The following is a 26110-nucleotide window of genomic DNA, read 5'->3' on the forward strand; positions in this document are numbered from 1 at the left end:
AAATTCCCCGTTTCTCTGCCAGTCAACAGCTCGTAAATACCCATTAAGACGGGCAAATTGACGGGCAAATTGGTCGAAATAGAACTTTACCCTCCCTCCTCTGCGATCCCAGTTCCAGAGTTCCTTTAATTTCTCCACTACTTCTCCTACTACTACTCGCTTCCGTGAATTTATTGTTTTCGTTCGCTCGCGAATTTCACCACTTTCACTTTGTTGCTTGCGAACTTTCGAGCCGATACTATCCGTCGAACTTGTTCTCTTAATAGCACGATAGCGAAATTTTCGTTGGAATTTTCGATCCCTCGAAAAGGGATCAAGGCGAATCGACGCATATTTATACGCGCGTAACAATTTTAGGAAAATTAGTAAAAAAAAAAAAAAAAAAAAAATTCGATCAATAATTTCGAAATTTCTCAAAGTTTGAATCGACGAGCGAAATAAATGTCGGAAATTTATTGACTATGATCACGATCGAATTTTCGATAATTTTCTAATAACGATAATACGTGTGACGATAAAAAGGAATAGCAGAATATTGATGAAAATGAGAAACTTTTATATTCTTATTATTGACGATATCAAAATTTCTCCACGATCAGAAAACATCATTTTTCAAAAAGGAATTTTCTAGAAATGGATCGAGCCTTCTCCCCTCCGATTCGAGATTCGCGATTTCTTGGCGATGATCAAAAATGTAGGTGCGAAGGGAGGGCCTTCGGGTCGGCGGGACAAGCGGCGCGACGGTTAAAGTAAATACAACGGTCGCTTTCCTTTTCGATCGGTCAGTCAACAAGCATGGCTCTACGCGACTGGTACGCGGATCGCGAGCTGCTCCTAACAGGAGCGACCAGCGACGTGGGACGAGCGTTGCTCGAGAAGATTCTTCGCTCGTTCCCCCACGTGAAGATTTACGCGATCGTTCGTTCCCGCCACGGCTTCACCAAAGACGACAGGATCAAGAATATCTTTCTTTCGCCACGGTAAGGTAATCGAGAATGTTTCTTTTTCATAAAGAGATCTTTTTTTTTTTTTAAATAAAAGATGTTAGAATTGACGATATTAGAATCGAGGGTATTTTTTTCTTTCCTTTTTCGTTGTAAAAGATATTATAACAGATGGAAAGACAACAGAATCAATATCATTCTTTCGCCGTAATAAGATAATCGAGAGTGTTTTTTTTTTATAAAGAAACTTTTTTTTTAAAAAAAATAAAAGATATTATTGACGATGTTAGAATCGAGGATATCCTTTTCTTTTTTTTCGTTGTAAAAGATATTAGAATTGATGATATTAGAATCAAGGATATCTTTTTCTTTTCTTTTTGTTGTAAAAAATATTATAATAAATGGAAAGACAACAAAATCAAGAATATCATTTTTTCACAATAAGGTAATCGAGAGTGTCAGAATAAAAAATATTAGAATCGATGAGAAAAAATTCAAGAATATTTTTCTTTTGCTATAGTAAAATAGTAGAAGGTATTTTTTTTCCCCCTTATAAAAGATATTAGAATTATGACAGATGAGTTGAAAATTGAGACAGAATCAAGAATATCATTCTATCGCCACTGTAAGGTAATCGAGAGTGTCAGAGTTAAAAGATATTAGAATCGATGAGAAAAGAATATCACGAATTTTTCTTTCATCGTAGAAGGTTATTAGTCTTAAGACGAAAGAAAGAATTCAAGAATATCTTTTTTTTTTCATCGCGGTAAGTTAATAGAATCGAGAATATCTTTTTTTTTTTATTAAAAGATATTAGAATTGATGAGAGAATACCCTTTTTTTTCTTCACCGTAGTAGATATTAAAATTGAAGGAAAGAATCTTTTTTTCATCACTGTGAGATAGTACGATCGAGAACACCTTTTCCTCGTTATTCGAAAGATATTGGAAATCGAGATTATTTTTCATCGTATTTCAAGATATTGTTTGCCCTCTTTCGTAAACGCGATGTTGTTAAACGCAAGATTTCTATGTATCAATATTTTTGATTTAATAATTATTCAATGATTAATTGGTTTATTTTGATTTTTATTCGCTTATCGTTGTTACGTTATCATTAGCTGTATATTCGTTAGATGGTCTGATTTTAATTCGTTAGGTATTATAGTCTTCCATTCTAATTAACGTTTCATTAGACAGAATGACGGATTAGTCTCTCGTTGCGCATTGTTGGCTAAACGCATGCTCATTGTCAATTTGTTCGATTAAACATTCGAGTTAATATTATCGAGGATGAATGAAATTCGCGACGTAATAGAGATAAAAAGTAAAAAAATCTTTCTGATGAGATTTATTTCGAATCACGAAGCAAATATTAATAAATTTGAACAAAAAAAAAATTTATTCAATAATAATTAATTCAGAATATGAATGAAAAGAGTGAAAAGTTTGCCTGTTTAAATTTGACCATACATCTTTGTGAATTTAAATCCTCAAATAGTTTTACAATTTTACCGTATATAAATATATTATCGTATCTTTCTATTATTTACTCTTAAAAAAATTCTTTAAATTGCAAAAATATTAAATAAATATGAAGTAAATGTATAATTATGAAAGTAAGATAATATACATGTTGTATATGCACGCATAAAGCACACACGAAAAAATTCGACTGCACTCGCAACCGGAGAAATTTACTTTCATTAACACGTTTTCTTTGCTTTATATTAACTGAGCAAAACCGGTTGTTATTGCACGTCTTATGTTGAAAATTCGCTTTAAGCGCTCATCGCTTCGAGTAATGAATTATAATCAAATGATTCAATGTGAATTCACGTGCTAAAGTAATAAAAATTATACGTAATTATATGCAGATATATATTTAACTGTTTTTGATTTACAAAGGAATAAGAGTATATCGAGAATAAATCGTTGATATTATATAATAGATCAATTATCGTGTAATAAGATAATAAACCTAGTCTATGTAATAGACTAAAAGCAGTTGTGGAAGATTGTCAGTGATACCAGTAATTGCGGAAACTCCACTTGGTCACGGTATATACATCGAATAAATAGTGTATTTTGAACAGAAAATTTCTAATAAGTGAAAATAAGTGAAAACTTATATAACATATACAATTTTGAAATATAATTTCTAAATTGAATAAATATTTATGCAAAATTTAAATTATTAACGAAACAAATAGTTCGCATTATATAAATTATATAAATTTATTATCTAATATTTAAAGAATAATGCAAATCTCTATCCAACTTTCATTTCATAAAAATTCAAATTTTGCATAAACAAAAACACATACATACACACACGAAAAAAAAATTTATTTCCACTTATCAAAATATTTACACCCATCTTGCTCTCACCATTATTATAAAAATCTGCACATCTTCAAAGAGAGATAAATCTTGGCCAGGATCCAATCAAACGACTCTATTTCTCGTCCGTTTATTCGTTACAGATTCGAGAGATTGAGACAAGAGGATCCGAACGCTCTTTCGCGAGTGAAAGCGTTGGAGGGTAATTTATTGTACAACGATTTCGGTGTCAGCAAGAGGGACAAGGAGCTGTTGGGAAACGTGAGCGTGGTGTTCCACGCCGGAGGCCCATGCGACGAGATATTTCGATTCTCCAAACAATCGTCGCGAGTCCAAGCTGTGGTAGTAGTGACGAGCATCTTCGAGCGGGCGAGCGACGGCCGAGTGGTCGAGGCGGGGAAGGAAGGGGGCAAAGACGACGGACTCGTAGCATTGGTGCAGGTTCCGTTGGTCGGGCCTGCACTCCGCGAACCCATGCCCGGATTCGTGGACGCACTGAAAGGATCGACAGCTTTGATAGCGGGAGCGGGCCACGTCCTCGGCAATTCAAAACTTCAAGCGGAAATTATTCCGATCGATCTGGCGGTCAACACCTTGATCACTGTTGCTTGGGAACGAGCCACCTCGTGAGTACCCTTTCCTTACTCTATCTTGTCGCTTTTAGTCGCTCTGATTTGATAAAACGGTGTCGGATATTTTTGGACGTATGTATGCGTGGATAGGAATTGATTAGATTTATGATTTACGGAAGAAAAATTATCTTTGTGCTGTGGCCGATTGAGCGTCTTATTCTGTTGATAAGGATTGTGATTAGGATTGCCAGGAAAAGTCTGAATGATAGTGGGATTTAGAAATGAAAATAGTCTAGAAAAGGATGCAAAATATTTAGAAGAAATGAGAAAGTTTTTTTTATTTTTATTTGCTAGATAATATTATGAAATTAATTTATATCGAATATGAATGCAAACAAATTATCCGATATTCTAATTTCTCGCCGTGTAGCATCGATTGAAGAAGCTTTACGGACATTGAACTTGCGGTTAATTACACGTGAATGAATATCGAATAACGAAGACGATATATTTGGCTCGATTTTGTCCTCTCTGTCCTGATCAACCGTCCTCGAAAGCATCCGTTTTCTTGATTTACTTTAAACTACAAGATAATTCAATAATTTCTCTTTTTATTGTCAAAGAAATTGAAAGTTAACAACAAGAAAAATTGGAACAGAATCAAAAAAAAGTAACAAAAAAAGGAAAATAGAATGATGTATAAAAACGATATGTAAAAGGGAAATTTAAATTTGCACAGCTTTGGGAAAAACAAAACACAGTAAACGGTATCCAATAAGCCAATGTAATAACACGAGAAACAATCGAACCGCAGTGCGCGTAAACCGCGATTCTGTGTGGATCCATAGCCTGTTGCCTTTTTCGGTGGTGGAGCTATAAAATGTAAGCGATTAAAGTTTACGCGAAATGAACGGCGGTTTCGTTTCAAAAGAACATTCAAATCTCTTTTGAGCGGGGTAAAAAGCAAGCAGAGCTGGTTTACGCGGCCAATGTTCGGTGTATCGAGTAATACCAGAGGAAACTCGTATTATGACGATTTACCGGTTTAAATATCTATATTCGCGTAAATCTAATATTTAAATGGCCAGGAATTATATATGCGTCGAAATGAGTAGATATTCGCGGATTATCTAGTTGCCACGACACAATTTTGCGACTAATGAAGTATGAAGCGTGTTTATGAGCTTACCAGTGATATTCGACGCAAATATAGAAAAATATCATCCTACTATCGATATATTAATCAGTAATTTGGATGACTTCCAGCGATGATCATTCGAAATTGAGTATATTTTAAATATCGAAGAATGTAGTTGTTAGTCAATACTTTATAGAGATGTGTAAATTGTAATTCGCAAATTTCGGATTGAGTCGAAATTGCCATGTGAAAATTGAAATGCCTGAAAATTTCAAATCTCTTGTTTTAATTTGTGAACAAATAATTCCAATATATTATTCAATGTCTTCAAAATTCTGGAGAATCCTGACATTTTCAAGAATACCGAAATTCTCGAGATGTTCTCGAACTATGAGATACTTTAGGGATCCGATTTTAGCCGAGTTTATCCGACCGAAGTCGAATTCACTCGACTTGAGCCGATTCGACCCGATCTCTTCTCGAGCATCGGATTCTCGCAAACTTCTAGCGTTTTAACATTCATCTTTCTTTATTTTTCTTCACTTGTGTATATAAAACGCGAATAAATCAACATATAATTTAAATAAGTCAGAATTCAGCTGTAAAAAACATTCGTTCTATTTAACCAGAAAATCTTTTAATAATTTTCTCGTGTTTGATCGTTATACGGAACATGATTCGTGCTTTTATAATTATTCCAAAGATTGATATTATATTGATCAGATATTTCATCTTCTGAAGAACTGTTGAGATATAAGGTAAGTTCGAACATAAGTTCGATATACAAAATATTATTTAGCTTAGAATGGGTCGGGACGAGGATTTGATTTAAGTGAAAGATGAGAAAGAGCAAATGACGGGCAAGGTATTTTTGAAAGATGGCAATCAAGCCAGATTTTAATAAAAATGGTTATGTTGGTCAAAGTTGTAAAGTTTTGAGGGTCTATATTTATATGGTGTATATATATATTATAATCAGTATGTCGGGTTTACGAGGGTACAGGAGAAGTTATTTCCTTTAATCTTATCTTGGAAAATGCTTTGAACCTCACAGACTGGAATGACGTCAAACGGATTCAGATTGAACGTTGGTATCGAAGTGGATCGTTGACGGAATTGAGGTTAAATTATATTTCGCGATATAATGCATCCTTAAACTTTGCCACTGTTTATTACATCTATTTACCTATCTATTTCTTTTTAATACATTTTATCTAATAAATATATATATTAGAAGCAAAAGCATTCGTCTCATCAATTTTTTCTTAAAACTTTATATGTGTATAGAGTATAATGAGTTTTATATGAAGCAATATTTTTGCATTTTTTTCAATTTTAGATAAGATTTCATCCGGGAATATTTTTCATTAAAAATTAATGATTTAAAATTTTATTTTATCGTACCATTATAAAGTTATATTTAAAAAATGGAAAAACTGAAATTCTGAGCTTCTCATTTTCTTCCTTTAAAGTAATATTTCGTTAGAAAAAATTATTTTATACTTATATTTTTGTTAAAAAGAAATTTTAAATAAAAAAAAAATTAATTTTTTGTAACAGAATACTTGTATGAATGATAAAAGTAGAATTGATTAAATAATTTAAAATAGAATTAATAATATTTCTTTTGATTGTCATAGAAAAAATGTACAAGGTCCAGTGATATACAACGCGATCCCGATAGGATGCACATGGAGTGACCTGATTAAGAAATCTCGGCGAGCCAACCGAAAGTTTACATATCCGACTTTCGGCTTCCGTGGTATGACATCTATAGTAACGCTACATTGGGCTTTGGTGGTGCTTTTTGAATGGTTGCCATCCACACTCTGCGACACGATTCTCGGACTAGTCGGAGCAAAGAAAAGGTATAACGAGCTGGAAATATACGATATCTACAATTTCTCGAGATTATCGTTCCGAAAAGCCACGTTTATCAAACATATTCGTACGTTAAATTGACAGACGTGGTTTTGAAAGATCTTCTATAATAATAGCCAAAAAAAAAAAATCGATAAATAATCGTATAATATCCGATTTAAAGAGCGAAAAATTTTTAATATTTTCTTATATATTTATTTACAATTAAAAATTTATGCATTTATATGAAATATTACCTATATATGTATCATATATCATATAGATAAATATTATCTATATGAACATTATCTTGAAAGCTCAACTGAGAAATCATATATATATATATTATAACTATGAATCGTATATTTAATCGTATAAACTTTACGATTTACACGTCACGATAAGTATCTCGTGTATACAAATTTTAATATTCGTATGAATATACACGATCTGCTCGTAACGATATTTCCTTATTTACACGAATCAAATCGAACAGAGCCAATATATATACGTAATATATACACGTAAAAAGTACGTGTAGAGGATCATGCAAACTCGGTCAGGTTGTGCACAGTTTCCTCTGTGCATTCGGAAGAATGGGAAGAAAAGTTGGAATCACGCCGGTGGCCCGGGTAAAGAAACGCATTTCAATGAAAGCTGTCAAGATTTTCGGAAAGTTTCCTCGTTGCCTGGGCAAACTCGCGATTTTTAAAAGCAATCAGAGTACGAGTTCGCAAGTTTCCCCCGCGAGGGGAAACGAGTTTCCTTTCCACTGTTTTCCTTTTCGCCTTCTTTCCTCAACTGCCTTTTTCACTTCCTTCCTCCTTCCCCCTCCCTTCCTCCTTTCTCCTCCCTTCCTCCTTCCCCCTCTCTTCCTCCCTGTCTCTCCCTCTCTCTGTTTCTGTTTCCGTCTCCGTCGCTCTGTCCCCACCATTCGAATACCGCCGTCGTGAACGAACCTGTTTACTTTGGTATTCACCTAAATTGTAGTTCCGGATAACTTTTACTTTTACGATTGCGCCGCGTTTGCCAAGCACGCCCGTGGATCCGTTTCGCCGGGATCGGTTCTTGCAACCTTCCCCTCCCTCTCCTTCCCCCTCTCCCCACGCCGCGCATCCACACTGTGATCAAACTTTACCGAAAATCCTCTATCGATGTCTCCTTCTGGGAACGTGGATTTCCACTCGTCGAGTAACTTAACTTCAACCGTTTGTGAATTCTTTACAGATCGGCATACAGATCTCGAGTAAGCCAAAAAAGAAGTACGATGTTCTGTTTATTATTATAATATTTTTTTTTTGGTATTGTGAATTCATTAGTTATTATTAATAATTAGCTCTTTAACCAACAGTGATATTTTTCAATGAGAACGTTGATTAATTGATGATTTGGTTTTTTTAGTTTATCAGAAGAGTAGAAAAAATTGAAAGAAGTTTTGATGATGAATGAAAGGCGTATTCTGAAAGGCATCGTTACATGAAACAAAATAGAAGTTTTGGTAATAAATAAAAGGTATTTTGGAAGGCGTTCTTTAATGTTTTTATCATAAACATGCTGCTTTAATAAATTTTTTTTTAATAATATTTTAGAGGGTATCAACATTTTTTATAAAACGGACGTAGTTTGATAAAATGGAGGGAAATAATTCGGATTTTTGCGAAACCAGTGGCTTGAGAGTTAATACATTCATAATTAAATTCATTCTTGCGTAAACAATGGCAATATTAATAACCGAGTCGCACGGTTTCATACTTGACAATAATAAAGGCTTTAATATTATCGTTATAAGATCGTAGTATGCCATAAACATTATAAAATAAAGTGAATTAGTGTAGCGTAATGAGAACGAGATTCAGCGAGACACAATAATGCTGCTATTTACAGTACACTAGCATGTTAGTTTGAAACTGTTAATTTCAATTGACCTCATGTTTCTTTGAAGCTTGTTTCAGTTTGCATATATGTTTAAATCAACGGGTAAATCTTAATTATTTAATGAACGAGTAAATAATGCCTCATCTTGCCTCGCCTCGCCCCTTTTCAATGTCTTCTTTCTTTAGACTAAAAGGATAGAAAGATGTCGGTGATTTAGTTGCACTTGCATCCCTTTGACCTTAATTACAGTAATCACGCTGCTTGCGACATTATAAAATTGCAAAAAAATTGCGCTTTGAGTTAAGGTAAATGGAAAGAAAAATATTTCTTTAATTATACTTCTCCTTTTAGAAGTTTTCATCTATTTAAACATTTATCACCTTGTTCTGTATTTCATCTATTGGAGAAATTTCATTCATCATTTCATTCGTCATTTTGGTTGCAATATATTATAAATTTTAACTCTTGTGTTAATAGTCGATATCTAGGTATTTAAAAGTTTAGAATTGTATTAGCAAAATATTAATGAAGTCAAAAATTGATAGAGATCGAAAATTTTGGATATTAATATAAGACTTAATGCAAAATACATAGAACGTTATTGTTCATTCTTTTGCGGCCATGGATGTCCATAAGCAATACTGAGGTAAAACTAACGAGATGAGGACTTAAAATTTGAAATCTATAATTACATATTGCGTTACCTGTTGCCCGTGCTTGCAGTTAATGAAAAGTTACGTGAAATTAGTGGAGTGGGCACTTTTAACTTTAGATTTTAGTTTACTACCGATCAATGATGATGATAAAACTACGAGTGAAACTATTAAAATAAAACTTTGGAACTTTGGAGCTTAATGAGCTTATTACATTGCATATTGCTTATGGTTATGCTGAGAGCAAAACTAACGCTAATAAAGTGAACCCTATATTAGATCTATTACATTTTCTGTTGCCAGCAAATGGCCATGAGCAATACTGAAAACAAAGTTAAAGCCTATGAAACTTGCAAAGTAGGTTCCATTAAGGTTCTATTACACATAGTTGCCCATGAAATAATATTGAAAATAAAAATTATATCTACAAAATTAGCGAAGAAAGAAGTTTGGATTTTTAGTTTATTATATTATATATATATTATATTATACATTATCATCTACTAAACGGTTGCCTGGTGATAATATTGAAAGCAAAATTAAAAATTGCGAAATTAGCAAAATGACAAATTGAAACTTGATACTTTAAGCTAATACTTTTCATTTACCCCTGCAAGTGATAAAGCCAAAATTAACGTCAGCAAAACTAGTGAAGTGAGGATTTGAGAGACCTCTAGACCCGACCGAATCTTCTATATATAGCCTACTAGCCGAGACTTGTCGATGTTAGCCGAGACTTGCCGAACGTTGCCCGCGATTGTCTACCATTCGATCCGTAGTCAACTGTCGAACAGCTTCGAATGTAAAGTTTCGAGCAAATATTTTGTCGCGAATTCGATTTCGTGGCTCATCGGAAAATCGTAAATTCGTTTCCAAGTTAATGTCTCGAAGCTGCATTACTCGTAAGAACTTACTTGTCTTTATTACTCGAGAGAAGTGAAACGGCATCCAGTGAACGAACTTTCGCAATTACGGATGACGAAAAGCGAAATCGAGTGCATCCCATCGATCTACACGGATGAACAATTTAGGGACGTGTTGCACATGGTTGCCGTGAACGCGACGTCTGCAACCGTTTATCAGCCTGGAGGAAATTATAGCGCGCTGCTGCGTCTAATTGCGCTAATCGATTAAACAATGGAACAATATACTTTTGACTAATTATAACATGCGCATAATACACAGCGCACGTGGAAGCGGAGATAAATAGACGAGACATGAATTTTCCCGTGTAGGCATAGTAACAAAGATTAAGGAGCAAAGATATCCTTTCCCGGAAATTATTTTCCGAGCCTCAGAGAATAACAATATGTTATACATTGATTATTAAATTAATATTAATTATTTACATTTTATAATATGACTCTTGAGGAAAACAATTATAATGCAAAAAGTTAATTGAAAATCTATTAAAATATAAATGATAAATGGGAGAAAATTTTCAGAAAACAGATTGGAATTTAGTTTAAATTAGAAATAAGAGTGATGGATTTGAAGAAAGGAAGAAGAAGTAAAATCTTACTAAAAATAAGCTTCTTTGCAGATTTCTCGTGGAGTATCAAAGAGTCCGTGATGCACTTCGATCCCTTGAGGTAATTTCATCAAGAGTGTGGTCAGTAGAGAGGAATCGCGTGTATCTGGTTCAACAACGTCTCGCTACGGAGGACCAAGATATATTTCCGGTTTCCACGGAAATCGACGTCGAGAGTTACGCTCTCTGCGCTGCGGCAGCTGCCAAAAAGTATTGCGTGGACGAGGGTAATATCAGCCTCATAAAAATCTTCCGACTGTTTTTCCTCTTTCTTATCGTTGCGCTCCTCTTTTGCACGTTCTTCTTCAACGGATATCACGTACTCGCAAAGCACACCGAATTCTGAAATTTTTAACTTTGAAGATGTCATTTGTCTACAACTTAAATGTAAGTTTAAAATACTAGAAGTCTGTGCTGCAATTTTAGAATGGTAGAGTAAATGAAAAGGACGTAAATTAGAAAATACAGGAGTTAGAAATGATTCTTTCTGAAAGAGAAAAACAATTGTATAATATCGCTAAGGTAAGAAGATATTGTTATCTAAGATAGATAGTATATTTATATAAAATCTTTTTTTAAGAATGATTGCAATGTATATAATTATAAAAAAGAAAACAATGTAATTATAATATAATTTAAGTATAATAATTTAGAAAATTCTCTTCTTTATTTTCATTTTTGTTTTTATAAATTTTCAGATAAAACCAGAATTATCACAAAAAAAATTTTCGCGTCAAGAATCGTTAAAAATAATTTTTTCTTGAAAATGTTCCATGATTCCTGGTAAGAGAAAAACATCATTTACAAACGGAAGTTCAATCTTTTATTCTCTTTCATAGAATTTGGTTTGGTATAATACTATGATCTAACGAGTTAATTTGAATACCGAACACGGTCAAATTATATTGTTTGAATAAGAAAAAAAATTTACACAAAGAGAAAGCAAGTACATTCTCATCTTTCTTTTTTTAAAAATTTAATCATGCCATTTCAACATCACTTGAAATAATTCATTCATTTTGATATTTTTAAGACTATTCAGTTTTTATTAATCTTGAGAATAGCCTTTTTAATTTCACGTTTTATTTTGATTAATCGTGAAAGTAGCTTCGCGCTCGTTTTAGAAAGCTGTCATACTTTCGAGTTGGAGGGATGTGATATTTTGAGTGAAATGTAAAGTTAAAAAGCATTTCGAATGGACAGGATTGTTTCTAGTTTTTAAATGGACAGAAATTGGAGGACTCATGTTTCTCAATATCACTATTATTAATCAGGTTAGTTTAATTTTCTCCTGGCATTTCCTTTTGTTTCCATTTCAATTCTCGAAGTTTGATCGTCTTTGGACAGAGTGTATTCTACTTGAATTTCTTGCTTTCGTTCTTCGTGTATAAGTCCTAAAGATTGGAATCTTGTATGGTTAACTTTTAAATAATGATTTTTGATAAATTAACTTGTTTAAATTTTATATATATAATTTCAAATGGAAGAAAAATAATTAGATTGTTACGAATTTGTAAAGATTATTGATATTTGTAATTTATTATTTAAGATAGATTTGATTAATATTTAAATTTGGTTATTCCTTTATTTTTTATAATTGTATTTGTCAATTTTAAATTTTTATACCAATTTATTAATATCACTTTTTTTTACACGTTACATTGAATTTCAAAAAAAATATTTCTTTTTTATAATAACACAATCGAAAAAATAATATTAAAATACTTTAGTGTATTTACCCAGTTTAAAATCAACGAACGACAAACATTATACAATTGTATATTTATTTACGTATTTCTAAATGGTTTTACAGATTCGTAAAATCGATTATTTCATGTACAAAAGTCAAATGTTTTTATCGAAAAATGTACCATAAACGCAACATAAACATCGAGAGTAGCACGGTAAACAAAAAAAAAAAAAAATTCTACCTTATACATTACATTCATAAACGATACATCTATCCCCAAGAAAAATAATTTTTAATTTTATCAAAGAGACATTTGAAATTTAAAGCAAAAAGGAAGAATGAAAAGTGAAATGAAGCATAAAATTCAAAAACAACACTATATGGGGTATAATTTACGATACATTGGTATTCCAACCAGCGAGCACATAAATACGGTTGCAAACGGGCAGAGTGTATGGCAAATATTCGTGAGAATCGTGCAAGACGCACATGCACGAGAGAATGCTATTACTGGGTGAAAGTTTGCCGGGGAACATCTACTGGCGGTTGCCTTCGCGTAAAGCCAAGGAAACACATATCTCTCACGTGTACCACCTTATGCAATGCTTTCCACCGTTTATCGCGCCTCGCGATCCACCAAAAATGCAGAAACGCCTCCTTTCTGCCTCTGGTATAATAATAAATTTCGATTTTTCTTTTTCCATCCCTCGTCACGAAATAAGATAAAAGGCGGAAGTAATTAACCCTTTTTGTGCTTGCGTGCACGTAGAGGAAATTTTTTTCAATAAAATTAAAAATTTTAAGAGAAATATGATCCCTTTTTTTATATGCTTCCTATAGCGTAGATAAGCGTCTTCGTGAAAATTTAATTTAGAGAGTTCGATTTTGACAATTAGTAAACTCTAGTATACGGACGAAAAAAAATAAAAATATAAAGTAAAAAAATCGTGAAAGTAAATCAAGTTTCGAATAACTCGTCAATATTAACAAAGTATCAATTTTGCGTACAAGATCGACTAAAAAGGGAGGACGAAACAGGCCCACCCATTCGCCCAAATACATTAATTCACATTTACGAAAACGCGTGGCATCGATTCCATTCTCATGGTGTATGGCATGATGAATGTCGCTCGTTAAGTACAATCTTGTATACAGTGTACGTATATATGTATACGTATATGTATAAATCCTGGAAGATGGCAGTCCTTAATATTCCCATCAGCGTAACGAAGGAGCAATAAACCCGGCCACGGTTTCGCGCGCACCCCTCTTCCTCCTCCTCCTCCTCCCTCTCCCCCACTCTTTTCTCCCTCCTCGGTGTTCCATCAAGGAACTTGGTTGGCTCGCGTGACTGCACGGGGAGGCAGGCGAGTTATGCTTTTAAAATCCTGTTACCAGTTGCGAGCGCGAAATTTAACAAAGAAACTTACAGATTAGTTTCACAGAGATATAATTGGACATGGTGGTTGGAATAATAATAATTTGGGAGGGGAACGTCTGTTCCCGTGGAACGGAAGTTCTGACTGGCTGGCTGGTTGCCTGCTTGCCTGTGCACAACCGAAATGCGAGGATGGAGAGTGGGAGAAAGAGAGAAAAGAAGAGGGAGAGAGGAAGATCAAAAGACGGTGGGGGAGACGAAGAGGGAGCGACGAAGGATGGAATGGAAGAGACGCGAGCGGAAGAAGGTATTCAATTTCATTGCGACGAGAATGAATAAAATGTAATGTATATTTACGTATACGAATTGCCTCTCTGGCCAAGTGGCTGGAGTTGGTTCCACGACAAAATTTTGTGTCCCGGTGAAGGAACGTCAAAGTGATCCCTGTTCCGCTTTATTTTCAGGGAAATGTAGAAGCGAGGAAAAGGATGTAAGGATCTCTTCTTCGAGATTCAATCTCGCCACTCCGCCGCCATTAAGGCTACCTTCTTGGATGTCTTCTTCGTCACTTTGCCACTTTGCCACCATACCTTCCCATTTTAATCCGACACTTGGAAAGCATTAAATTGTAAAAATCCCTGCATCTATTTGATTTTAATTTTTGACCTGTGAATTCTTCCAATCAAGATCTTTATTTCTAAATTTATTTCTTAATTTTTCTGTAATACTCGTGCACTTTGAAAATATAAAAATGTTATATATAAATAGTAAATTCAGATAAATGTGTGCATCCAACTTCTTTTGAGTTAAAATATAAGAGAATATACGTTCATCGTTAAGGAATGCTCTTGCTAGGTTATACCTAATTCAAATCCTCTAATATTCACATAAACGTATTCCTCTGAGCAGAGGAAAAGTATACGAGAATCCTAACTTGGAATTTAAATCCGAATCTCTCGGTGGCCAACAACTATCTTCCACCAATTCCTCGTCACTTTTTATAGAAATATATTTCTGCCAATATTTATCTATTTATCTTTCAAACACTCTGATCGTGTATTCTGATTCTTCGACGATAATATTTTTAATACAATTTCTTCCCCTTTTCCGTTTTTATCTCCCGAATTAATATAAGTAACCCTCTTTGATTCGATGAAAAATGATATTCCTCTCTTTTTGACCGAAGTTTTATCTTCGACCCCGTGACTTTCGCTCGTCTGCCTGGATAAAAATTATCATACAACTCGCCATGTTTGCGAAGGGACCCCGTTCAAAGTGATTCTCTCGGATACATGTGAAGCGAATATAAGCGAATATCTCCTTTCCTCGGCCTCTTTCGTCAAAAATTCTCTCGTAGATTTCATTCGTCTTCATGCATCGCTTAAAACGATGACATTTTTGCCGGAAACGCCGGCGAAATTCTTCTCTTTATATCGTAAACGACCCGTTTACATTTATTCCGCTGTTCAAACGTGCATCCCCTCCCCCTCTCCCCACCATAGCCACGGAAATTCTTCGTTGTTCCCTTCGAAGTTGAAAGGGGGCGTGAAATATTCTAGATCGAAGACGAATGAGAAGAAAAAGTCGCGAAAACTTGAAATGTGTATCTTGGAAAAAGATAGAAGAGATATATTGAACTTTCGTCCTTCGAAAACGAGAAACGAAATGGAAACGAAAATTACGAACGTAAATGTCATTGAATTGCAAACATTTTATTGCCTCGTTTTATTTCGTTCGAACGAGAATAATTTATCCTTGAATCGTTCTCTCCAATTTTTAAATTTCAAATTAATCACAACACGATTGATCGAGCTTGGTTGAGCGAATCAAATTTATTTATTAGCTCGACATGTTTATATAAACACGTCGAATATATCTTATTTCATTTCATTTCAAAATCTATTCCAGCAGAGAGAGAGAGAGAGAGAGAGAAAGAGAAATATATATCTATAAAGAAGTGTGGAAAGAACTGTATTTTTCCACGCTTAAAATTCGTATATTTGTGTACGTTTATTTTGGAAGTTTTTTTCGTAATTAACGCAGTCGCGAGTTTCAAGATGAAATATGTCGCGACAAAATTGCGACGCCCGCGTTGAAACTTCTTTATTCCCGCGACATAACCTGTAATTTTTATCTTCGCGGTGTTGTTATTGTTACTTTCCCTCTGCTTTCAGGCGCGATAACACGCCATCCGAAAAACGAATACTCTCGATGCGACGATTAATTGTAGAATAGATAACAAAAACGGTATCTCGGTTTTGGGCATCGAGTGTAACCACGACGAATAACAAAGCGAAAATAATCATTGGATTAACGACCGCGGAACGGAGGGAGGGGGGAGATTTCATTTCGGATATACATTTCCGCGTCAAATAATTTTCACGCGGATGAGAGAGCGCGTATTATTTTTGAGGTTATGTCGAGCATGAATGTGTAATGACGATTCCGTTTAACGTATTAGCTATCCCCGGAATAAAAGGTATTATTTAATCGTTAAACCAATCTCTCGAATTTTTCGAGGTAATATCAGCGTTTCAAAAGTAAAAAAAATAAAAAGAGATTCCAAAAAATTTTCCAAAAAATTCGATCATATTATTCAATTTCGTTTCTAACGCGAATCTTGATATCGTTATATTTGAGAATTTATTAATGGTTTGATTAATGTGTTTATGTGTCAAATTAAATCGGAAAGAAATTAACGAAAAAAAAAACGTAAAAAAGTTTTTTCCAGTGGCCACAGATTAATGAAATTTTCATGTAAATAGAATGTAATGCGTTAGCGTAATTTATTTTTCCGATGAAAAATCTCATTGAGATTAATCCAATCAAATTTTCGATGTGCAATTCCAACTGGAAATATATTTTATAACGTTAAAACTCGAATAATTCATAATTTTGCTCGTAATGCATTGCACAAAATTATATTAAAAAAAAAAAAAAAAAAAAAAAAAAAAATCATGCTCGATTTCGTTCCTTCGTACAAATCAAATTTTTATTTCAACTTATTAATCGAATCAACGTAAGATGTAACGAGTACAATCGACCGAAAAATATCAACGTTTGGATTCAGCTCGTTTCCATTCTCCTCGTTCCCTCTTCAGAGGGATTAGAGCGTAAGAGCTTATTTCTCGAAGAGTGACACGGACAAATTCGAGTGGAAGGAAGCGTCGTTCTCTCGATCTCGAGGAGGAGTGGAGATGGAAAAAAAGGCGAGGAACGGATTCGGCCAAAAGTATGCCGGGTTTTTCGCGTTCTCCGTGGCGACAAATTTACCTCGTTTCCGGTATATTCGTGGCTCCCACAATCGGCCCGCCTCGAACATCACCGTATTAATTGGACGCCAAAGAAAGCACGCCACGCTCTCTTGTTACGTATCACGATCCTTATTCCACTTGATCCCTCGACACGTCTCGTTGGTTTATTCGATTTCTAGCGGCACCGCCGCGGTGAGGGGAGGCTATTTTCTTGGAAAATAGAATCGTCACCGGGGCGAAGGGAGGATTAATCTTCCAATTACAATGGAACAGCCACCCAATTTCGCGCGCTACCGTGTTTGATAATCCGTTGTTCCTTCCTTGGAAGGAAACTCGATGGCGCATCCTCCATTTATTCACTCTTCACGAGTAATTTTTTAATTTGTTATTGATATACTGTTAAATGTATTTTTTTTTGCAATGGTTCGAGATCTGAATGACAGTGCGGTTCAATTGAACGTGAAATCTGGACGGGATTGATGCAATCGATGTTAATAAAAAATTATGGTATTATTAAACGTATCAAAGTGAATACATAAAAATAATTTTATTAGGTAGATTTCGTTTAATAAAATTATAACACATGCAAAAAAAATTTTTTCTGATGAAGCTACAGATAATTGCTATTTAAAATGATGATTAAATTTGTTCAAATATTATCGTATTAAATTAAAAATCAGAAAAATATTGAAAACATAATTAATTAATTAACGTTTATGTCGCTCGTGAAAAATATCCAAAACGAATGTAACGAAAAATTATATAAGCAATTATATAAAAATCCATGATCCATTGACGACAATATTTAATTTATTAAAAATTATTAACAAAGCTTGTTTCGATTTTAATCGTTATTAAAATTCCCGGCTTATTGAGATTCCAAGAGATAAAGAGAGATAAAGAGATAGATAAATAAATAGAGAGAGAAAGAGAGCTATTCGTAAGCTTTCAACTTTCTTGAAGGAATGTTCTTCTATGCTTGTTATATTTATCGGCGAAATCTTGTCCGATTTTCGCCGGATTAACGGGAGAGATGTTTATCAAAATGGCGCAACGGAGCTCGCCTCTCCCCTCCCTGCATCACCTCGTTTCGTACCCTTTCAAGAATTCCTTTCGATCGACCTTCTACTCGACTCAACTCGTTCGCAAAATTACGCGAATTTGTTTACTCGATGCAAAATTCCTCGAATCGTGAAAGATAAGATGCAGACATTCCAAACGTTCGTAGCATAGAATGAAAATTAAAATGATACGATTCTAACAGAGAGAATTCTACAACAAGATGTGCAAAACACGTTTTTCACGTTTGATAAATTTATTAAATTTTTATCGATCAAAAATTACGATTTACAGGTGAAGAAACTTGCTTAAAAAGAAAATTTTACTTTTAAAAACACATGCCAACTTCACGCGAGCTTTTTCACCCACCGTTTTGCTTCACTGTATAACAACGAAGGAAAAGAAGACGGGCGAAAAAAGCAGCGGGGAAAAAGGGTGGGGAGAAAGAAACGAGCACGATCTCTCGTAGCAGAAAATAAAAATAGAGAAAAACCGGTTAAAAACCGGTTACGAATACAAATGGTAAAAAGCTAAAAAAAAAGAAAGAGATGAGTTAAAAACTTTACCTTTTCCCAACCTTTTTCCCTCTTCTTCCTCCGTGACGAGAGAATAAATTAAACCGTTCACATAATCTTCTTGAAGACTTGACTCGAGAAGGTGAAAGCAACGCGTGGACAATATCGGGAAACGTTGGCCAAAGCTTCAGAGACGAGTACGAAATACGAAAGCGGAATATTTTCCTTTGTTCTTGGCGAAAAGAAAAAAAAAAAAAAAAAAAGAAAGAAAGAAAGAAAAACGAGAGAGAAAAAGGTAGATGGGAGGAAAAATCAGGTATCGAAACGTAGGCGGCAAATATAGGATCCAGCGACACGGTATTCCGCCCCGAGGAAAAAGTGTACACACGCGGTGAACGGTGCTTCCCTCTGCAAAGGTAAACCGCGAGAAGGTTTGAAGGGAATGAAAGAGTGATGCACGCATACTCGAGCGAAGGGAGGGCGAGGAGTGGATGAGAGGGGGCGGCGCATAAGTTATAGTTGGCATTGTGCAAGAACCTCGGGCGAAGTTGCGCGAATTCAAAGAGAGTAGGTGTACGGTGGCTCGAGTAGCGTAGACTTCTCGAGGAGGTAAGCAGCTTTCCCCATTGCGAGCCACAGACGCGTCGGTTAATCTACACTCTCGCCGCGTTCAGCCAACTTTTTTGTTGCTCCTTCTCTCTCTCTTTCTTTTTCTGTCTTTCTCTCTCTCTCTCTCGATCGTCGCGCCATCCATGGAACAGCAGTCCGTTCTCTCGAATGAAATCTTAATTGAAAATCCTCCTTTATGTCGATTGACTCGATAGATCTCTTTCTAGTCCTCACGTAGCAACGTCATTCTCAACGTTTTCTATTCTTTCCTTTTTTGTAACCTTGTAAATCTTATTAAGAATTATCTATCGCCTTTTTTTCCCGATTCTTTTTTTTTTATCGATCTACCGCTAATTTTATCTTTGCATTTCTCTTTCTTTTCTTATTTTTTTTTTTTTTTTTTTGTATCCTTATGCATTCGAATTAAATTCGGAAAACATTCGAGCGAAATTTCCACGATTGGATAAATCTTGCCGTTTTGTGACTTGAGCAAGTCTTGAACCGGATAAGTTAAGCGATTTTGGCCGAATAAACAGATCTCCCGACTTTGGTTAAACTTTATCGTATAAGTAGCGGTATGCACGCCGCTTCTCCCCCCCCCCCACACTCGAGTTCTCGAATAATCTCCGATTCAACGACACGATCATCTTGCGAACAGCGAAGTACAGCGAGGAGGGGGGAAAGAGGACGTTGGCTGCATAATTAATACAGCCAAATAAACTTTGACTCGAGAAGCGAGTAATTAATGCCGTGATACTTTTGCCATTACTTTGCCAACTCGGAGAGGGGTCTTAATTCAGGTAAATATGGGTTTCGACGAATTACAACGTTGAATGAATCGTTCATCGGTAAATATCGGTACGATATTTCCTCTCGATTTTAAACGAAACGAGTTATGATAAATTTTATTTATTTATTTATTATTTGTCTCTCGATTGTTTGTATAATCGCAAAAATTGTGAAATTATTATCGAGGTTCGAGCGGAGGGAGATTCTTTTTTATTATTATTATTATTATTATTATTATTGTTCAAACAAACCGGACGAAGAAGTATTGATTAATTATTAATCAATCGTAAATTATTAAAAAATATTGTATCGATGCTTATAATATCTGTTTAAAATTAAAATTTATTTATTTATTTATATCAATGCAAAAGCTACAATTTAAAATTATAATTTTAATTCGTACAAATAATAATTTTTAATCATCCAATTAATTACGAAGCCTGCGATAAATCTTCTCTAGCACTGGTCCGGATGTTTTTCATTATTCTATCTTCAAAATTGATCAAGTTACGACGTATTTTTCATGACTTTACATTACCGAGGATCTTTTCTTATCCAACAAAATTATATTGAGAAAATGTAAAATATATTGAGAAAAATCTAAAAAAAAAAAAAAAAAAAAAGTATCGAAACTGTATCTTCGTCACCGATCTGATTAACCTCTAATGAATATACGTGAATGCTCATCAGCTTTTGCCTAGATCGTGCTCTAGGAAAGCTCTTCCCGTTGGCCAAGTTTCTTCGTTACTGTGCAAAGCGAATCATCGAGATAACATCGAGATTATCGCGCGAAACGTTACCGACGACCGGCCAAATGAGCCAGAGTTGAGTATCCCCTCGCGTGCGCGCGCGCTGATAATCGAGAAAAGAGCGAAAACAGTTTGAAACGTTCCGTTGAAACTGTTACGGTTCGTGGCAGTCGTCACGCGTAGATCTGTCGACTGTGGAGGAGTAAATGAAATGGCCAAAGCTTTTGGTCTATTGGTTAACCAATAGAGATCACGATTTGATAGGGATAGATTGCTCTGAATTTAGTTCAGATTACTTAAATTTCAATCGGATAGAAACGTACGTATTTTGATTGATTTGATGAAGAAATTCGTAAGATTGTTTAGATTGGATAAATATTTTTATACACGAATGGATTGCTCGCAATTTTGCTTGTATAAAAAGGGCCAACTTGAAAAGATGTCAATTTGATAAAAAATTATTTATACGTGCTTGTTATTCTATTTTTAAAAATTATTTATTTCGAATTATCTATTTTAATAAATTTTCTCTTGCAAGACTAGCTAAAATTTGTATATATCGTCCTATAAAGAGTTCGAAATATATTTCGAAAAACTGTTATATATAAAAATTAAAAAAAAAATTTCGAGAGAAATTAAATTACTTATTCGCGCGATCTCAGCAGAAATCGGAAGAGAGTCACGAAATAACCGCATTACAGAGCAAGTTTCCACGATAGAGCGCCCTCTCTGTTCACTCCGTATGCAAACTTCGTATGTGTGGCGGACATCATAGAATCACGAGTTATACTAGGCAATTACAAGCACTGCGAGGCGAATAATTATTATTATTGTCTGCCGCATTATCCTTACAGGTCGTCGAGAACCAGCAAGTGTTGCTCCTTGTAATTCCAACTTGCGTTAGGAAATATCATCGCTTTCGCGATATCTGATAATAAAATTCGCGGTAAAATTATTATACACCTTTTCTCTTGAATTTCATCTTCATAAAAGTTGGAAAAATTGATACTTTAGAAATGGAATAATTTTCATTAATATCGTTAAAATGTTTTTTCCTTTCAATATTCCCTTTACTTACAGAAAATTATTTCATTGAACGAGTAAAGAGGATTGTTCCAACGATTAGCAATACCCTTTCAACGTAAAAATAATTTCGCATCATTCGAGCGAGCAATTTCACGAGTTAAAAGCACTAGTTCTGAAGTAAAATTTTTTCTTTTTTCTTTTTTTCGATAGATATCGCTGTTCGTCATTTCTTACGCGAGAGCCTGCACAGAGCATCGAAGCAAGGGAGAGGGGGCACGAACGAGCACACAAAGTTTCAGACATCAATGCATCCTTTATAACAGCCGCTTTTCATTTCTTTTCCATAGCTTTTCGCCGTGTGAAAAGTGTTAAAAAACGCCGCCAGGCAGAGTGACGTGCATCTTCTTCCCACGTTTCAAAATGGAAGAATACATTTCCGGAATCGAGGTATAACGAAACGCTTCACGCGTTGTCCATGTGATGCACGTATCTAACCTATAAGCCGTATATTGCACGCGGTAACTTGGTAAAATGGAAGAAAAAGATCACCATTTCTCACCGGGATAATCTTCACTCCTCTTGATGTATCGTAACGTTCTCGTGGCTAACAGTCGAAACAAAATTATCCGTTTCTTTGTAGAATGCATGGATAACGCGAAAATATTTTTTTTTCTATTCGTTAAACGATAATGGAAATATTATACTTGGAATAATTTTATGAAATTTCGAACATGATTATACATAATCTTCGACAAAAAATATTCAAGCAATAGATTATACTTATTTACAAAAAAAATTGTATTTATATGCAACAAAATTTGGAAATACTACGAATTTACATTACCAAACTGAAAATAAAGTTGGCAAAAAAAATATTTGTGTTGAATTGGAGATAATAAATCAAATAAACATTTCTATAAACAAAAAATTCAATATTTAAACAACTGCATAATTATACGAAATCCAAAATTCTTTATTTTTCGATATTTTTATATATCACTTTATTCTTAACATTTCTGTTCTGCTTTACCTATATATTTCGTTTACATACTAGACATAAAACGTGTGAAAACTAGTGTTTAAATATTCTTGAGAATAACTGTACACGTATAGCGTGAAAAAGATTGACACAGGATACAAGTGCTCGCGACGAAGAGAGAAAAGGAGGAGGAAAAAGCTTGAGAGGAACGTTGCGGAGCAAAGGAGATGAAAAGACATAGCGACACTAATTCAGGCAAAGGGATAAGAGAGAGAGTAGTCTCCAATTTCTACGTGTACACGCGCATATATACGTTTGCCCAGCTATGTGGAGCATCTCGTTACGTGGAGCATAGTGTCTAGCTTCACGCTTCCCCCGCTTATGTACACACTTACAGACTAGTGTTTATGTATCATTTATGCGGTGCACCCCAACCGTGGAAAAGCTGTCTTTTCGCGTAGATATGGACTATGCATGTCTCCTTCTGATAACCCTTTGATCTTTAAATTAGCCGATACACGTATACGTAAAACTCGTCTCAAAGATCTGATATTGACGAATTATACATGTTAATATATTCTTGAGATATCTTTGAGTCGAATTTAGAAGCTAAAATTTATTTATTATTTTACTTATAGTAGTCTTTTTTTGTTAAGTTACGAGCAATTGAAAGAAGTAGAACGAGATAGCTTTATTGCGCCGCTTTATATCTATCCATGTCCTCTCTATTTAATGCAAAGTTTAAATCGCTTATAAGTTAATAAATAAATTTTAATCTCTAAATATTTTTGAGATCTATGAAAATGTTCTATATACATATAATAAAATATATACATTCTATAACAAGATATAAGTGAAATTCTCGATTCAATTTTCACTCTCGATGCAGTATCCATTAACAAAATATAATTTTCAAATTTGATAACTCTCAAAAGCTTACTCTGAAATGTTCTTATTATATTGATCGTGTACAATGCTAAAATTTTGTACAGCAAAACAAAGAGAAAAGAATTAATTTTTTCAATTTATATTTGATAAAGATATATCAAATATAGTATATCTTATAAATATCGTGTCTTATTGAAGTTGGCGAGAAGAGAAAGCAGGAAAGGAAGATTGGAAACTGGCGCATCGCCTTCTGCATCGAATAAGAGTTGTTTCCGTTGAAATCAACGAAGTAGAATGCGAACGATTTTTCTCGGTTCCGCCGCATCTCGATAAACACTTTACAGTCGACTAAATAATAATTTACGGTGATCGTGCGCTCGTTACGTAATAAACATCGTTCACGGGGCAACGATTCCCTAACAAACACGATGATAACTCCGTTCTAACGAATTGTTTGCCATTTACCGTGTAACCCTATTACGCGCACGTGTGCGCACATTCCTCTTTTATGTTTGCATCGCATTTATTCAACCTTCCCAAAGTCACGATCCGTAGCATAGGAAATCCACGCTCTATTTATCAATAGATACACGATTTGAAAGATCGTTGGAAAATGGAACCATGCTATATAATTTCAATATACAAATTAATTTCTATATGACTTATAATCCTTTTCTTTATTACCATTCGATCTCAAATAACGTCCGGAATAATTATATTACGTATACAGTCTCGTCTCAAAAGTGCAAGTCTTTTTGCAATATTTGTTAAAGTATTCTTCGTATGAGAGAAAGAGAGCAATTTCATTGCCAACAAGACGTGAGTTTATGACACTGCATCCGCAAGATGCATTCGCTTGCATTTATTATTTCGATAAGGATTATTTCCCGGGATATCAGTCGACGTGCGTGCTCGGTGATAAAATAAGATTCGCACGACACGTTGCATTGTGTGTGTGTGTGTGTGTGTGTGCACTCGTATTATCTTTATGCCATATCTATGCGGGATTTGTTCTCCGTGTCTTTGCGCCCTCGTGAATAGCACTTGTCCCTTCACTATCGAGCCCGTATAATTTCGTGCGTTCTATTATTATGCTAATTTTTTCGAGCTTCCATGCTCTCATCCTTTCCTCCATTTTTTACATTTTCTTTCCATGTATCGGTGAATAATATCGTGTACTCGTCCGCTCCTTGTCACAGTTCCTCCACTTTTTTATCGGTTTCATTTCATTTCGAGAATTACATTAGCCCTAATGTCCCAACAAGATACGGATCGTTTAATGGAACGCAACCTTTGTGCAACCTAATAACCGATGACTGATTAATTAGTCTCGTTTCGAATATTGGAATATTCGCTTTGAATATTTGCGCGAATTGCAATCGATGGGAGGAGGGGAGGCATGGTAACTCGTGCGATATTCTATCATCCCTCCATTAATTATGGAAACTGTGCAAAAACATATCTATCGTTCTGTGTAGTTCAATTGGAGGTGGGGAGGGGGGAACAATACGGGGTATGCTCTGTTTCAGTTTCCTTAACAAGCTGCTATGTTTCACAACGGTGTTTCACGTTACCTAACCTAAACTTAACCCTTTGTTCATTCACCTACCTCGTTTTAGTTAGTTGAACAAGCACCTAGTATTACGATAAAAGTTCTACCTACCTTCGAATTACGGATAGAAAATATATTATTATTTTAGAAATATATAGCGTTTCATATCAAGTTTCGTTCGTTAATCCATTGTAAGTATAACTAGCCAATATATATATTATATATGTACACAGTTGACCATGCGTCCATGTCCCAGTGGACTTCTTCTCGACAAAGGATACTACTTACGTGTATATACATGTAAACTCGGTTCTCACAGTTACAATAGTTGGACGCAAAGATAATAAAGTTAAGTCGGACCATATATCTTGAACCATACGAGTTGTGGGAATTTGAAACACAAAATTTTGGTAGTATTAGTTAGTAGAAATTCTCTCTCTGTTTATATATATATATATATATATATAAAATATATACGTGTATAATCAATAGAATTTTTCGATTTATCGATTTCGAAAAGAGAAATATTAATTAATTCAACCGAGAATTTGTTATTCAGATCGGTCGATCGAGATTTTTTCTTTTAATTGTATTCTATTGCCAGTCAATCAAATTTCAGTGATTTCCGTGATATTCCATCCCAAAGTTAGACAAATATGTATCAATCGGAATCAACAAAGAATGAAAATAAATTTTAATCGAATCGA

At 34.6% G+C, this 26110-nt stretch overlaps 1 protein-coding gene across 2 annotated transcripts; it reads left to right on the plus strand.

Moving 5' to 3' along the window:
- The first annotated feature begins 795 nt into the window (after positions 1–795).
- On the plus strand, positions 796–12398 carry LOC122718749 (putative fatty acyl-CoA reductase CG5065). Of its 2 annotated transcripts, XR_006347458.1 has the most exons (5): positions 796–980; positions 3430–3912; positions 6637–6864; positions 10928–11437; positions 11614–12398. XR_006347458.1 is itself a non-coding variant. In XM_043944052.1 (4 exons), the coding sequence occupies exons 1-4, from the start codon at positions 796–798 to the stop codon at positions 11259–11261; spliced, it is 1230 nt and encodes a 409-aa protein (XP_043799987.1). In that variant the 3' UTR covers positions 11262–11588. The 2 variants fall into 2 exon arrangements, 1 of the variants encoding a protein (XP_043799987.1); XM_043944052.1 differs by lacking the exon at positions 11614–12398 and having other exon boundaries at positions 10928–11588.
- The last annotated feature ends 13712 nt before the right edge of the window (positions 12399–26110 follow it).

The sequence above is a fragment of the Apis laboriosa genome, unplaced genomic scaffold, assembly GCF_014066325.1.
Source record: "Apis laboriosa isolate Shangri-la unplaced genomic scaffold, ASM1406632v1 scaffold68_cov148, whole genome shotgun sequence".
NCBI classification, from domain to species: Eukaryota; Metazoa; Arthropoda; class Insecta; order Hymenoptera; family Apidae; genus Apis; species Apis laboriosa.